This window comes from Microtus oregoni, unplaced genomic scaffold (genome assembly GCF_018167655.1).
Source record: "Microtus oregoni isolate MIOR12 unplaced genomic scaffold, Mior012 000029F_ref0000214, whole genome shotgun sequence".
NCBI lineage: Eukaryota > Metazoa > Chordata > Mammalia > Rodentia > Cricetidae > Microtus > Microtus oregoni.
Window position 1 is genome coordinate 19392169 of NW_024543088.1, and position 15921 is coordinate 19408089.

The following is a 15921-nucleotide window of genomic DNA, read 5'->3' on the forward strand; positions in this document are numbered from 1 at the left end:
GCTCCGGTGTGTTGCGTGTCATTCCTTGCTGGACGAGGCTGAACGCGACATTTTGTTTTTGTTTTTTGAGTTTTTGGGTTTTGTTTGTTTGTTTTTGAGATAGAGTATGGCTACTGCGTAGCTCTGGCTGTCCTGGAACTCACTCTGTAGAGCAGTCTGGGCTTGAACTCACAGAGATCCACCTGCTTCTGCCTCCTTCTAAATAGTAGGATTAAAGATCTGTGCCACCATGCCTTGCTCCGATTAAGTCTTTACCGAAATTCTTTTTTTTTTTTTTTTGGAAAGGGGGGGCGTTCCAAGACAGGGTTTTTCTGTAGCTTTGGAGCCTGTCCTGGAACTAGCTCTGTAGACCAGGCTGGCCTCGAACTCACAGAGATCCACCTGCCTCTGCCTGGGATTAAATGTGTGCACCACCTCTGCCCAGCTACCAAAATTCTTTTAACTGTAGTGGATGTGAGTTCAAAACCAGCCTGGTCTATATAGCAAGTTCCAGGACAGCAAGGAATACATAGAAAGACCATGTCTCAATATAGCTCAGTGATGGGGGGGGGGGGGGCTTTGCCTGAATCTCTAACAATAGCAGTACATGGCAGAACAGAACAAAACAATACAGAAAATAGACCTAAACAATAAAATATCTCATCTCCCAGAGAGTTGTAAATTAGATGATCTATGTATCCAAATATATAAAGAGCTATTTAAAAACATCAAAAGATAAAAACAGACATCTTACCACAGAATGTTTACACGTGGCTCAAAAGCACTAACCAGATGTAGAATGTCATTACTGACTAGACAAACACCAATCAGAATCACAGTACTGGTCACCAACGGCCATAGTAACAGAGACAACAACTGTGGGGAGTGACAGAGCCTTAAGCTGTTGTGGGACTTCACACGGTGGTGTCACATGGTGCAGCTACTGTGGAAAAGCTGAACAGTGCCTATGAGTCAGAAACTCAAACCCCAAGTATGTAGGGAGTTTTCATTTCCCCAAGAGAGATGAAATAAATCTACATAAAAACTAGTATGTGAGTATGTAAAATAATGCTATTATTCAGGATAGCCCCCCAAAAATGAGAACCCAAATGAAGACTAACTGATACAATAATATACAGAAAATGATGGAATATAATTAATTCAACAGAGAAAGAAATCGGGGACAGTCACGCTGGCACATGCCTTTAATTCCAGCACTCAGAAGACAGAAGCAGGACATCTCTCTTGAGGGCAGCCTAGTCTACACCATGGAATTTTGTCTTGAACTTGCAAAAACCATAGTGATCATGTTTCTAAAGCAAGCTCAAATGGAAAACCCACAGCAATATGTAGGTGAGTGGCTGCTATGGTGAGGGGAAGTGGGGCATGACTGCTAATAGGTACCAAGCTTCTGTAAAATATTCTAACATTACATTGCAATAACTTCACATGACTCAGGCTGAATTATATACCTCAAATGGATGAATTTCACAGTTCCTTAGTGCAATCTCAATAACGTTTTTAAAAGAAAAACAAAATGTCTATCATGCACCCACAGAGCAATCCATAAGCTTGAAACCTGTTCTTCCTTCCATACACACATGAACAAGAACACACTTCCATCTCTGCTTCAATTTCATTTCATTTCCATCATTTTGCATGATTTTTTTTAAAAAAATGGATTAGTTACTTTATTTATTTGAAGACAGTCTCACTTGTAGCCCTGGCTAGCCTAACTTGATATATAGACCAGGCTGGCCTCAAATCCACCTGCCTCTGCCTCCTAAGTGCTAAGATTAAAGCCATGCACCACCATACCGTGCTTTAAATTAAAACTGTGTGGGGGTGGGGTGGGAATGGGAGTAGGTAATATACACGGGAGTGCAGGTGCCTGTGGAGGCCAATCCCATGGAGCGGGACTTCTAGGCTGCTGTGAACCATCCAACATGGGTACTAGAAACTGAACTTGAGTCCTCTTCAAGAACAGTATTGTCTCATAATGGCTGAGCCATCTTTCTTGTTTCACTTCTAATCTTCACTCCTGGGAACTGATACAGTAGGAAAAGGTCACCTTAAGACCACAGTGCTGCACCAGCCTGGAAATTCTTCCAGTTTTAATCTCAACTTTACCAAACATTGCACACCCCTCTGAACAGAGGCACCAAAGAGAAAGGGACGAAATGGATCCTTGGGCATCAGGGATGTGTAGGCTCTGGGAACACAAAGCCAGCCTCTCCTTCCATAGGAGCAGTGGGATCCAAGGAACTCTCTGTAGGCACCACAGAGCCCACTACATACATATGACAGGGTCAGCAATGAGGCCAGGGTCAGAGGCAGGGCCTGTAGCCTCAGTGCCCATCCAGGGGTCTTGCCTATTCCATGAACATGGGAGGTTCTGGAGCGTCAGCTGTATCCGAGATCAGCAAGCAAGCACTCCCCTCTACAGGATCTGCACAGAGGGGTCTCAGTGTCAGCAACACTCCCCTCCTGGAACTGCTCTGCTGGGGACTTTGGCCAGCAGGGTCTTACCCGGGTCTTGGCCTTCAGGAACACATGACTCTCCATATCCTTGCTAGATTTACTGTGGGCCACACCAGCTTTCCTCATGGCATCCTCACTGAAATACAAAAGAAGAGATGTTTACATACACTAGCAGGTCTCCCTGCTAGACAGCTGCTGTCCCGGGGAAGCCAACCTGGCTGAATCCTGAGAGGAATGAAGAGAGAGGCACTCGGCAGAGCAGTGGCCAGAGTTAACAAGAGTAAGGGCAGGGCCAGGAGATGGGGGAGGAAGATGACACCATAAAGAAGAGAAGTCCCTGAGCATGAAGGACAAAGGGACTGTCCCAGAGATTGCTCACAATCAGCACTGAGACCATTGTTAATTCGGTTACTGGGTGACCAACCGTCCCCTATTTCTAGGCCTGAGTGACATCTGAGTAGAGTGGGACTGCAGCTCCAGATTCCTCCCCTGCAGAATGAAGAGTCCACAGCCACTGTCCATTCCCCCAAAGACAAGAATCTGTGTGCAGCAATTCATGTTTGCCTACTAGAGCCAAAGAGAACAGCTCCAACTGCTAACGACTAAGAACAACACAAGACAGTTCACACCAATATAAAACAGCAACAAAACATCTAGAATAATTTCATACAGATATAAGAGGACTATCCTAGTAAAGGTTCTACTTCACACTGTGGACCAAACAGAGCTCTGAGAGTGCACACGGCCACCCTCTACCTGAACACACATAGAAAGAACAAGTAGGGGCTGGAGATATGGCTCAGTGGTTAAGAGCACTGGCTGCTCTTTCAGAGGCCCTGAGTGTGATTCTCAACACCTACATGTGCCTCACAATCACCTGTAACTCCAGTTCCCGGAAATATACCTTCTCTGACCTCTGAGGGAACTGCGTGCATATGCATACACTCATCCAAGCAAAACATTCACACACATAAAAGAAAATACATTATCTTTTAAAAAGAAAGAGCAGGCATGTATCTGTTAGAAAGAAAACTATTAACTTGTGGCCCTGAGGCCTGGAGCCTGGTTACTCTGCTCTTCTTGCAGCCTGTCTTTTCTATGCAACACTGGACTTGTGGGTAAACAAATCAGTAAGTTGGGGGCTCTGAGCTTTAACTCAGCCCAGTTGGTACTCAAAAGCATTCTGACCTCCAAAACACAAACCAACTGAGTCTACTTACTGAAGAACAAGTGTGTGGACTACAGCATCGTACCTTTGAAATCATGGAGAGAGCACGGGTAGGAGTATCAATGATGAGACATACCAAACATATCATGGGACGAGTGAGATGCTCAGCAGGTAAAGCAATTGCTGCACAAACCTGATAACCTGAGTTTGATCCCCAGAACCTATAAAAGGTGGAAAGAAAGAACTGGCACCATAAACTTGTCCTCTGACCCCTCACATGCATGTCATAGCACACACATACCCTCTCTATCCCCAATAATTAATAAATTCAATTAAATGTAAAACATTACATTGCTACATTCTTCATTAGCAGGAGTATCTGAAGTTCTGACCTCCCCTATCTACTTCTGAAGGTCTGACTCTGACAAGATGGCAGCAGCAGGTGCCTGCTTGCAAGGCATCCGGGTGTAGAACAGCTGTGTGAAGAGAAAGGTCCCTGGAGCCACAAGAGATATGGGAGTAACAAAGTAGAATGGTACCAAGAACCAGTCCACAGGACGTGTAGGGACAGACACATGCGGGAATAGGGCCACTCTGAGGCTGCAAGGCTTCCACACTGGAAAGGAAAACATCACCTGATAGGTGATAAAATCACTGAGATGAAGCAGACCTGTGTTCAGAAGCATGCATAGAACCTAAATAACCTATAGGCTCACCTGCCCAAGAACAGGTTAACCTCCTGGGATTCTCAGAGTTGCAGTTCTTGAAAAATAATGACAGAGCTTCATGGGAAGGTACGGCGGCCTATAGATTTTGGCCACAGAAGCCCCAACAACACAAGTCTTGGGACCACTGAGCTGGAAATTCCAGGGAGTATTCCTGAACAATTTCCACCTGGGTTGGTACTTAATACTTTAATAAAAGCTTGCTTTTGACCCCAATGGTGGAACTGGTTTTTCTCTGGAGAATCTCAGGATTAACACATGCCTCACCTGTGTCCCTAGAGTCCTATCTATTCCCCTTTCCACCTCTGGCAAGGATAGAAAAAAGACTGAGAGGTAAACAGCCACAGAAACTTAGTAAAAATTTAGGGGTGCAGAACACTCTCCCAACACCAGGTCCTAAGCAAGGCTAGCAAGTCACAAACTTGTGGATGAGCACACAGGATGAGGGGAGCAGGCATAGGAATCTGAGGGGACAAGTCAAACATGGGCTCTGTGTCAGAAGCAGCTGTCACCTTAGGCCAAGCCAGACTCCTAAGAGAGCACTCCCAAGCAGCTACCAGTTACTTTCACAGAACTAGTCAACAAGTACAGCCTTAGCTTCCTGCAGAGGACAGACAGATCCAGGCATGGCCGACTGTGACAGCTTTGACAAAGAGATTGCACATGACTGGTTGTGGCTACCGCACAAAAGTGAACAGAAAACTTTACCTGCTGCTTATATAGGCCTTGGCTTACACATTCCACATACGCTGTCATCCTTAAACCTCCCTCAGGTCCCAGGTTACACTTTGAACAATTTAAACAGAGAGGAGACTATAAGTCTGGCCACTTGGGCAGATGGGGGAGTTTCACTGCAGAAGACACTGCCAGCATTCTTTCTTAAGTACATCAGTGTTTTTCTTCTCTCATAGTGTTTACCAAGGGTCGGAATTCTATCAGGAAACCTGGAAAAAGTATGGCTCTCCTGAAAAGAGTACAGGGAACTTAAAGGCAGATCAGGACTTAAAAGTGGTTGAGACCCTCTGCTCCCCCTTGAGCTGCCCTTTAAAGGCCCGTTCATTTGATGTAGGGGATGGGCTAAAGGCCTGCTGTAAATCAGGGTTGTCTCCTTTTGTTTGGAAATAGAACCTAATCAGTTCAATCTTGGTGAACAAACACTACCAGAAACTTTCCAGCAGCCCTAACTTCAGTTAAGGCAGCGTTTTTTCTTTCCTACAGTTCCTAACAAGCCTGGTCAGATCAGGGTACTTCGCTTCCAGGAATATTGGAGGCGGTGCTCCACATGATCAATTTCTTCTGCATCACCAGAGGCCAGGGGGACACTGCTGAGGGTGAGCTCTCGTCTCCCAGCAGAGTAATGTCACACATATAGACAGGTGTGCAATCAACTGTTAGAGACCCCGAGTTCAAGGAGCATCAACCCACTAGAGATAATGAAAGGTAATTCTATTCTAACAAACTTGAATATACTTTGGGAGCGGGGATGACACACACCACAGCAACACACACGACAACACACACAACGACACCACATAGACAGGATACAACCTCAACTGGAAGAAGCCAGATCTGCTGTAAGCTGTGCAGAACAATACCATGCTCTGCCGATCTCACATCCCATTCACGGTGCCTGCAGTCTCTTCATATTTAGTAAAGCCAGACGCAAACTATATTTTGAAATGTTTTTACTTATTTTTAGTCAAGTAGAGTGGAAAGTAGCCAAGCACTCAGCCTTTCTCTGTGCTGCACTTTGTCCCTGACACACCTTACTCCTGCAAGTCTTGGGTGTGGCCTGATTCGGACTCTTCCTAAGGAAAAGTTCAGGTCCTCCCTTACAGTAAGACCACAGACATTGTCAGAGGCTGTGATCAAGTCTAGGCCACCCTGGAATAAACCTGGCTGCTATCCAGCTCCTTCTGATCACCCTGAAGGAGGCTTTGCCATCTCCCCACCCCACCCACAGAATGCGTTCCAAGCACTTTGACACATAGAGCATCCTGTCTCCTTTGGAGCCAGGCACTAGTGCCCTTCTTGTTGCCATTCTAGCCATAGTTGCCTGGGTGTCTGGTTTAAAATGGAGCATCCTGGGGACTGATTAATGATTACAGGCCTAGATCTCCCCCTTCACAAGAGAGACTGGAAGGTACCCTGACTTCCACAGCTGCCCTTGAAGCATGGCATATGTGAAAGGCACTGCCTGGCACGGCCTAAGCAGCAATGAGTGAAACATTAAGAAACCCGGCTGGGACTAGGCATCATAGCACAAGCCTTTAATCCACTGGTTCTCAACCTGTGGGTCATGATCTCTTCAGGGGTCGAACGACCCTTTTCACATGGGTCATCTAAGACCACCCTGTATTTCATAGATTTACATTATGATTCCTAACAATAGCAGAATCAGTTATGAAGTAGCAACGAAAATACTTTTGTGGTTGGGGGTCACCACAACATGAGGAACTGTATTAAAGGGTTGCAGCATTAGAAAGGTTGAGAACCACTGCTTTAAACCCAGCACTTGGGAGGCAGTGACAGATGGATCTGAAGCCAACCAGGTCTATATAGTTCCCCGACAGCCAGAGTTACACAGTGAGACTCTGTCCAAAAAAAAGAAAAAGAAAGAGAAAGGGCAGAGACACTAACTGTGCAGAGATGGCTCCGTCTATTAAAGACAGTCCAACACACAGTAACATCACTGTCTTCCCAGGTGAGGTGTCAGTGAGCCCCCACAGTTCCTTCGGACAAAGCCACCTCATTTGGACTGACTTATCTTGGGTATCTTTAACAGAGGAGCTCTACCAGCCAGTACAAAAGCCCTCCCATAGTTGTCTAACAAGCACAGACCAGGCTATCTATCTATCACCCAAGGACCCGCTCAGCTCTGTTAGGACTCTTTGACCCACTCTCTTCATCACTGACCACCCTAGGCAATGCCCGCTCCTTCTTTGGTTCACACTGAAGGGAAAGGGTACCCACTTTTCTGGTCTCCTGCAGATGTCTTGCATAGAAAGATTTCTTTCCCCTTTGGGTGTCAGAACTCACCACCCTGAGCTCAAAAGACAGGAGCCCCTCCCTTTAAGGTTCATTTTTTATATGTGTTTTTGTTGGTGGTGGTTTTCTGAGACAGGGTCTCGATCTCTCTGTCTCTCTCTCTCTATCATGAAGCTGGTCTTGAACTCAGAGATCCTCCTTCCTCTCCCCTTGAGTGCTGGGATTACCTGGTCTTGGGTTTTATTGTTTGCTTTGTTTTTGTTTTATTTTGTTATTGTTTTTGGTTATTTTGATTTTGAGACAGGTAGGGTTCGTGTAGCCCAGGTTGGCTTGGAGCTCACTACATAGCTGAAGATGACCTTGAGGTTCTGATCTTCCTGTCTGCCTTCACAAGTGCTAGAAATTTCTGTCCACACTGTCTTATCTAAGTGGACTCCTGGAAAATTACTACCTGCGTATACAGTCTGTTCAGCCACCTGGAATAGAAGCACACAGTTTGCATATGAGACCCTTTACCCTGAATGTGTAATAGAGTACCAGAGACAATTGAGGAAGGGTTATATAGTATCAAGATGACAAAGGTTTTAGTAGGCTTGTCACCAGAGATAAACATTAAAGAAAGTATCTGCCACCCTTTTACCATCATCTGTCATGGAGAAAAGGAAAGGTGTCCTTTGTTCCATGCATTCAGGAGGCCCTGCCCACTGCTCCCACCTCCCTCTTCACAATGAGAGACCACTAGGGACAGTGTATGAACAGAGGGCCAATGATGTTTGCAATTCATATGCATTCTAAGTTTAAGGGGCTGGGGAGATGTCTCAGTAGGCAAAGCGCTTGCTGCACAAGCATGAAGATCTGAGTGCAGAGCCCAGCCCCACACAGAAGCCAGGTACAACAGCACTCATTTATAACCACGGTGCTCCGAATGCACAGAGAGGCAGATCCTGGAGCTTTGCTGGTCTCCAGGCCGTGAGAGACCCTGACAGAGGAACATATCTGGTGTTGACCTGCAGGCTCTACACCTACACCCATGCGGGTACACACACACACACACTGAAGAATAATAGAGACAATGTCTCACTATATAGCGTTAGCTAGTCTGGAACTATATCTACTATGTTGACTAGACTGGGCTCAAACTCCTCTAGAGATCTTCCTGCCCCCACCTCCCAAGCACTGGGATTAAAGGTGTATACTCCATGCCCAGCCTAATACATTTATTTACTTACTTTTCTTTTTGACAGAGAGAGAGAGAGAGAGAGAGAGAGAGAGAGAGAAAGTCTCACTTTGTAGCCTTGGATGTCCTGCAATTCACTATGTAAACCAGGCTAGTCTCAAATTTATAGACATCTGCCTGCTTCTGCCTTCTGAGTGGTGGCGGCGCATGCCTTTAAATCCCAGAACTCAGGAGGCAGAGACAGGCAGATCTCTGTGAGTTCAAGGCCAACCTGGTCTACAGAGCAAGTTCCAAAAAGAAAACAATTAAATTGCCTGCTGTGGTGGTTTGAATAAGAACGGCCCTATGGATGGGTGGTGGGAGCACCAACTTTAATCCCAGCACTTGAGAGGTGGAGACAGGTTGGATATCCAAGTTCAGGGCCAACCTGGTCTACAGAGCGAGTTCTGGCACAGCCAGGGTTACACAGAGAAACCCCGTCCTGGAAAACAAAACAAACACAAGACAAATAGAAAGTTATTTGTGGGGTGAAAATCAGATAATGAAAGCTGGATGTGGTGGCTCATCCCTTTTTCTGACCTCAGTCTTCTGAGTAGAGGCTGAGGCCAGCAGAGTTCTCCTGGACTAGAAACTGAGATACTGTCGTTAAACAATAATCGTGAATTAGTGAGCTATGATGGCTCACACCTGTCACATAAGGCACTTGGACAGCTAAGGCAGGAAGATTAAAGCAAGCCTGAAACCTGGGTTGCAGAATGAGACCTTGTCTCCAAGAGCAGGGACAGGGGAACTAAGCTAGGTTGGGTGTGGTAGTTACACACTCTAAATAATACAGCATTCAGGAAGTAAAAGGCTGGTAGGCCTGAGTTCCAGGTCTGTCAAGGCTGCAATAGTGAGAATTTGTCTCAGAAGGATGTAGGGGGTAGAGAAGGACTAGAGATGGTTCTGTTGTTAAGAGCACTTGCTGCTCTTATAGAAGACCCATGTTCTTTTCCCAGCATCCACCCAGAGATTCACAACCATAAGTAACTCCAGTTTCGGGGATCTGATGCCCTCTTCTGACCTCCATAAGTACCACAAGTGTATATGGTGCAATTCATACACACAGGCAAAACACTCATATACATAAAATATACACATGTGTGTGTGTGTGTGTATATATATATATATAAAATATGCAATCATATAATAAATAATGATTTTTAAAAAGAGAAAATGCTCATAATATATCACAGACACAGAAAATGTTTGGGGCTAGGGAGATAGTTCAGAGGTTAAGACTCTGTACTGCTCTTCCAGAAGACCAGAGTTCAATTCCTAGCACATGGAAGCTATGTTGAGTGACTTATAAACACCTGCAACTACAGCTCCTACAGATAGGACACTCTCTTCTGGCCTCCTCAGGTACTGCATGCACAACCTCCTGAAACATAATTTAAAATAAATCAAATCTTTTTTTGGGTTTTTTTTTGTTTGTTTGGTTGGTTGGTTTTGGTTTTTGAAACTGGTTTTCTCTGTGTAGCTTTGGTGCCGCTCCTGGAACTCACTTTGTAGACCAGGCGGGCCTTGAACTCACAACGATCTGCCTGTCTCTGCCTCCTGAGGGCTGGCATTAAAGACGCACACCATCACCACCCGGCTAACATCTTAAAAGAAAAGACTTCTTGGGGCTGGAGAGATGGCTCAGTGGTTAAGAGCATTGCCTGCTCTTCCAAAGGTCCTGAGTTCAATTCCCAGCAACCACATGGTGGCTCACAACCATCTGTAAAGAGGTCTGGCGCCCTCTTCTGGTTTTCAGGCATACAGACAGAATATTGTATACATAATAAATAAATAAATAAATAAATGATCAAATAGACTTCTTAAGGTTAAAACTAGTTCAATAATTTGGAAATTCGCTTGCCCAGAGTATAAATTAAAATGCCTTTCTGTTCTTAAGAGAAGTACACAGTGAATATCAGTCACTGTAGAGGAAAATCTGATCATTTTCTTTCTGTTGTGTTCAGGATGGAGTCCGGGTTATGCGTGCTGGGCAATTCCCAGCTTATTCATGTTTCTAACCCTCCTGTTTCAGCTACAAGACATGAAGCTTCTCTTTTAGCAACAAACCATGCATTCTTCAGGTCAGAGAATAGAAGCTAGTAGGGACTTTGAGAAAGGCAAGGCCAACATGCCCACAACCTGTGCGGCACCTCCTAGCTGCAGCTCCAGTGCTTCGCTACCCAGAAAAGGCCCTGTCCTCCCTACACAGGCCTGGCTCTCATCTGGTCTTCTGCTTCCCTGGGGTCTTTCTGGTGGTACCAGCCCCCATCACTGCTCACCCTCTAAAGCACTGCAGCAATTCACTGCCCCCATATCCAGGTGATCTTGCCTTCAAGGGAGGAAATGCTGAGACGTCAGTTGTATGGTCACCACAGCAAACACCTGGGCTCTTAGACCTCACAAGCAGCTGAGGCACATCTGCCAAACTATAGCACTTCTTCCTTTATCAGGAAACATTTGCAAGTTCCCTGACTTTAGATTCATTCATTCATTGGTGTGTGTAGGTGCACACAAGAGACCAGAAAGTGTTGAATTCGTCAGAGCTGGAGTCACAGGTGTGTTTCTACAATACTCAGCTTGCTGCATGGGTGCTGGGATCGAAACTTCCATTCTCATAATTGAACAGGAAGCACTTCCAACCATTCAGGCATCTCTCCAGCTCCAGGTTCACAAGACTAAACTAGTATATTTCAGAACTGAACTATTTGCCTTCACATAGAAATGGGTATTTTGGCTGGGCGGTGGTGGCGCACGCCTTTAATCCCAGCACTCGGGAGGCAGAGGCAGGCGGATCTCTGTGAGTTCGAGACCAGCGTGGTCTACAAGAGCTAGTTCCAGGACAGGCTCCAAAACCACAGAGAAACCCTGTCTTGAAAAACCAAAAAAAAAAAAAAAAAAAGAAAAGAAAAGAAATAGGTATTTTGGACTCGAAGAGAGCAGAGACTTGCACACTTTCTCTTCACACTTCTCTCAGTTGCTCAGCCAACCTCTCCTCCTCCTCCTCCCTCTCAGAAAGGCCAGTGAGAAAAATCAATGAGGGCTAGCCTATAGAACAGCCAGACTCTTGCCCTTTAAACTCTGAGCTGGTTCAAATGATATGAGCTTCTGGCATTTCCAACCTGTTGGTTTAACCTCAAAAGAACTAAGGTAGCAGGAATGGTGGCGCACACCCTTCAGTCCCAGCACTCAGGGAGTTCATGGTCCACACAGTGAATTTCAGAACATCCAGAGTGTCATAAGGAGACTCTGACTCAAACACACACACAAACAAGAACCAAGAGCTGGAAAGACCCTTTGACCTCTAACCTGATGCCAGTCTGGGGCCCAGAACTTCTCCACTGCCACCAAGCAATCACACAACATTCTGCCACTTGGCTCCTACTTTCTTTGTGGCATTGGGGCAAGGAGCCCTATCTTTAGAGATGAGAACTCACAGCTAAAATCCCATGGCATCCTGGGTGTGAGCTAAAATAAGCAGAAGGAATAGAAAGTGCAGGTGACAGAACACTGGCCAGGTGTGGCTGCCTCTCAAAGGAACAAGAAATTTTTTCCTATTATCTCTACTTCTGGAAATGTTCAAAAGTCCATGGAAGAACTTATCCCCAAAAGAGTGTTAAATCATGTTTATCTTAAGCAGGTGGAGAGCTATGCATAAAGTCTATGCCTCTTGTGAGTGGAAGCTGTGGGCACATAAGGGCTAGCCAGAACCAGGTTAGGCAGAAAGAACAGTCTCAGGCAGGAAAAAAACCTACAACTCAAAACTGGACTCAGGAAAGTCTGTGTGTGTGCCTACCAGCATAACAGACATTCAGTCATATTAGAAGCATATAGGTCTAGGGGAAATATACCTATGTCAATAATGGCACAATAATGGCTGAGGAGAGAGAGGCAGGGCTGAGGAGAGGCATGGATAAGGCTCCCATGGAGCCACTTTTATGAGGCCAAGGACTTGAAGTCTGTACTCCCTCATCCCACAGCCCTCTCTGGAAAAATAAGCACAGACTAATTAAGGCAGAGATGAGCCTCTGAGATACTTTATGGAGTAGTCTCTGAGAGGCAACTAAACCTTGGCTTCTACTTTCTTCCCTTCTGTTCTCTAGACTATGGTTTTTTTTTTTTTTTTTGGCTTACCAAACAGAACCACCTTAAATGATCTCTCATGCTCTTTTGTCATAGCAGTCTTTTTCTTTTTCAAAAACTAAAAATAACATTTTACTGTGTGACATGAAAGGGGAGTGGGGGGAGAGACAGACAAATGCCAGGTGAGGAGGTTAGAGAGTAACTTTGTAGATTTGATTCTTCCTCTCTCCTTTATGTGAGTTCTAAGGATCAGCGCACGCCTTTAATCCCAGCACTTGGGAGGCAGAGGCAGGCGGATCTCTGTGAGTTCGAGACCAACCTGGTCTACAAGAGCTAGTTCCAGGACAGGCTCCAAAACCACAGAGAAACCCTGTCTCGAAAAACCAAAAAAAAAAAAAAAAAAAAAAAAAAGGATCATAACTCAGGTACTGCCTGAATTATTCATCCCATTTTAAACAAAGACGGTCTAGTTATGTACAGGCTCATCCCGTGCGCCTTTCAGAAGACTGTTACCAGGGGTACTCTCAGCACCACTGCTGCTGGAACATTTCACCCACAACTCAAATTACCTTGCACCCCTCTTCTCAGAATCAATACAGAATCAAGGCTTTCTCTGCAGGGTGAATACCTGACCTGTGCCTCCCTTCTTTCCTCTGCAAGCTCACATATGCAACCACACTCACACATGTACAAGTACACACACACCAATCCAACCCTTCCTTCCTTCACAGGCTTTCTCCTAAAACCATCTCGTCTAGTCTTATTGCCACTATACCTGAGAGGGGCTCAAATTTGAATAAGGATTCAAATGCAAAAAGATTGCTTTTTAAAAGGTAGATGCTGTGAAAACCAGGTCCAACCAAGTATCAAGCAAGTAACACTTCCTGACACGGCTAAATATATAAACTACTCAGAGGCTGGGCGTGGTAACATACGCACACATGCCTTTAATCCCAGGTGGATCTCTGTGAGTTCGAGGCCAGCCTGGTCAACAGGTTGAGTTCCAGGACAGCCAAAGATACACAGAGAAACCCTGTCTCGAAAAAAAGGAAAAAGAAAAAAAAAAAAACCCTATTCAGAACAATGTGCTAAAGGCCATGTGCCAAGAGTGTAACTCCATTCTGACACCCACAGTCCTGAAAGTAAAGTGACGACATCCACCTCAGGTTCCCAGTACCCTCACAGAAGTTTACAATCACTTCCATAGGCACTGAGTGCACGTGGTGCACATATACACATACAGACAAAACACTCATACACATAAAATAAGAGTAAAAGTAAAATTTTTTAAAGCGGAACAGAAGTTCACGCATGGTGGTAGAAACCTTTAAGTCCAGCATTCCAGAGAGAGAGAGAGAGAGAGAGAGAGAGAGAGAGAGATAGATAGATAGATTTAGGGATGCAGATTGATTTCTGGGTCGCACGCTTGCTAGCACACTCAAGGCCCTGGGTTCAATTCCCAGCATGCCACTCCTATACTCATGAGGTGAAGGCAGTAGGTTCAGAAGTTCTTGGTCATCCTGTCAAAGTGAGTGCTTTGAAAACAAATCATAAATAAATCATCTTTAAAGCAGAGAAACATGTTCCTACGAGAGTCAAGTGATTTAAAGGGAGAAAAGAGAAACTAGTTGATAGTTGAAGTGAGCCTCTCACTGGGAAACAGAAAGCTCAACCCCTCTGGCTCTCTAGCACCAGGACTCCAGTTGCTCATCTATGAAACACCTAAAAAGAAGTTTACTCCCCTAGTCATCATCTTTTTTTAAAGGTGAGACCTAGCTGTGTAGCTCGGGCTAGCCTTGAAGTGCTGGAATTGCAAGCAGGAGCTGGAATCACAGACACACATTTCTCAAGAGGTGTGATGAAACCCACTCAACCATGGGAAGATCCTGATTGATAGATAGACCTGAACTACTTCTGGCTTTTGAGGGCACCAGGTACATACTCAATGAACTTACATACATGCAAACAAACACTCAAACACATCAAATAATTTTTTAAATCAATGTGTTAATGAGAAAGGGGGGACTGGAGACATGACTCAGCAATTATGAGCACTGGCTGCTCTTCCAAAGGACCTGGGTGGATTCCCAACAGTCACATGGTGGCTCACAACTATATGTAACTCCACTTCCAAGGAATCTGCCTCCTTCTACTGGTCTCCACAAGCATCAGGAGCACAAGTGATCAAAAGTTACATGTCATCAGCCAGTGGTAGAGCACACCTTTAATCTCAGCACTCAGGAGGCAGAGGCAGGAGGATCTCCAAATTCAAGACCACCCTGGTCCACAGAGTGAGTTCCAGAACAGCCAGGGTTACACAAAGAAACCCTGTCTTGAAAACAAACAAACAAACAAACAAACAAATAAATAAGACTACTTTAGAAATTGGAGAGATGACTTAGAGGTTAAGGGAACCTATTACTCTCCAAAGGCTCTAGATCTGATTCCTAGCACCTATATCCAGTAGCTCACAACCATCTCTAACTCCAGTTCCGGGAGGTTCTAGCCTCCAAGGGCACCTGTATTCACATGCATACACACTCACACACACACACACACACAATTAAAAACAAAAATAATCTTAAAAATAAAAAAAGTGCTGGGCAGTAGTGGCACAGGCTTTTAATCAATAGGCAGAGGCAGGTGGATCCCTGTGAGTTCAAGGCCAGCCTGGTCTACAAAGGGAGTTCCAGCACAGGCTCCAAAGCTACAGAGAAACCCTGTACCGAAAAACCTAAATGAATGAATGAATGAACGAACAAACAAACAAATAAAGGAAGCTCCATTCCATGATGCAGTAGTGAGCATCCTCATTCCCCCAGGGTGTGAACACCCTGGAATTGTGTCTTTGTGAGTAAGGAAATGAACGATTTAAGATTACCAGAATAGAGTATTGCTAGTTGGTTCATCCTCTTTTCAGTATCCCAAGCTGATTTAGTTGACTGACCAGCATCTTCATGTGTTACTTCTGTCTTTACTCAAGCTATCACCCAACAGTGAGCCCCAGCACCACATCTCAACAGGCCCACAAAGTGCTCACGAAATCTCTGTCAGACACACTCCAGAATCCTGTGCATTCTAATGCTAATTCCAAAAGCATTCCTGCTCTTCCTGCCCTATAGAGTTAAGACTCTGGAAACAAATCTTTAAACTATCCCACACAAACTGCCTTGTCTTCACTGACTTTCAGGGACAAGGGACAGGATAGGAGGCCCACTGTCTTGGAGGAAGAGCTGCCCAGCTCTGCCACAGGAAGGATGGATGGGTCTTTCAGGCAGAAC

The 15921-nt window shown here is 45.2% G+C and overlaps 1 protein-coding gene across 5 annotated transcripts in view; it reads right to left on the reverse strand.

The window, feature by feature from the left end:
* Med15 (mediator complex subunit 15) overlaps window positions 1–15921 on the reverse strand; it is a 62634-nt gene that overhangs the window by 39262 nt on the left and 7451 nt on the right. For 4 of the 5 annotated variants that reach the window (XM_041678166.1, XM_041678164.1, XM_041678163.1 and 1 more), the window contains exon 2: window positions 2509–2596. The exons of the other annotated variant lie outside the window; for it this stretch is intronic. In XM_041678166.1, coding sequence (XP_041534100.1) covers window positions 2509–2596 — 88 coding nt within the window. The remainder of the gene's footprint in view (window positions 1–2508; window positions 2597–15921) is intronic. 5 annotated transcript variants of the gene reach the window in all.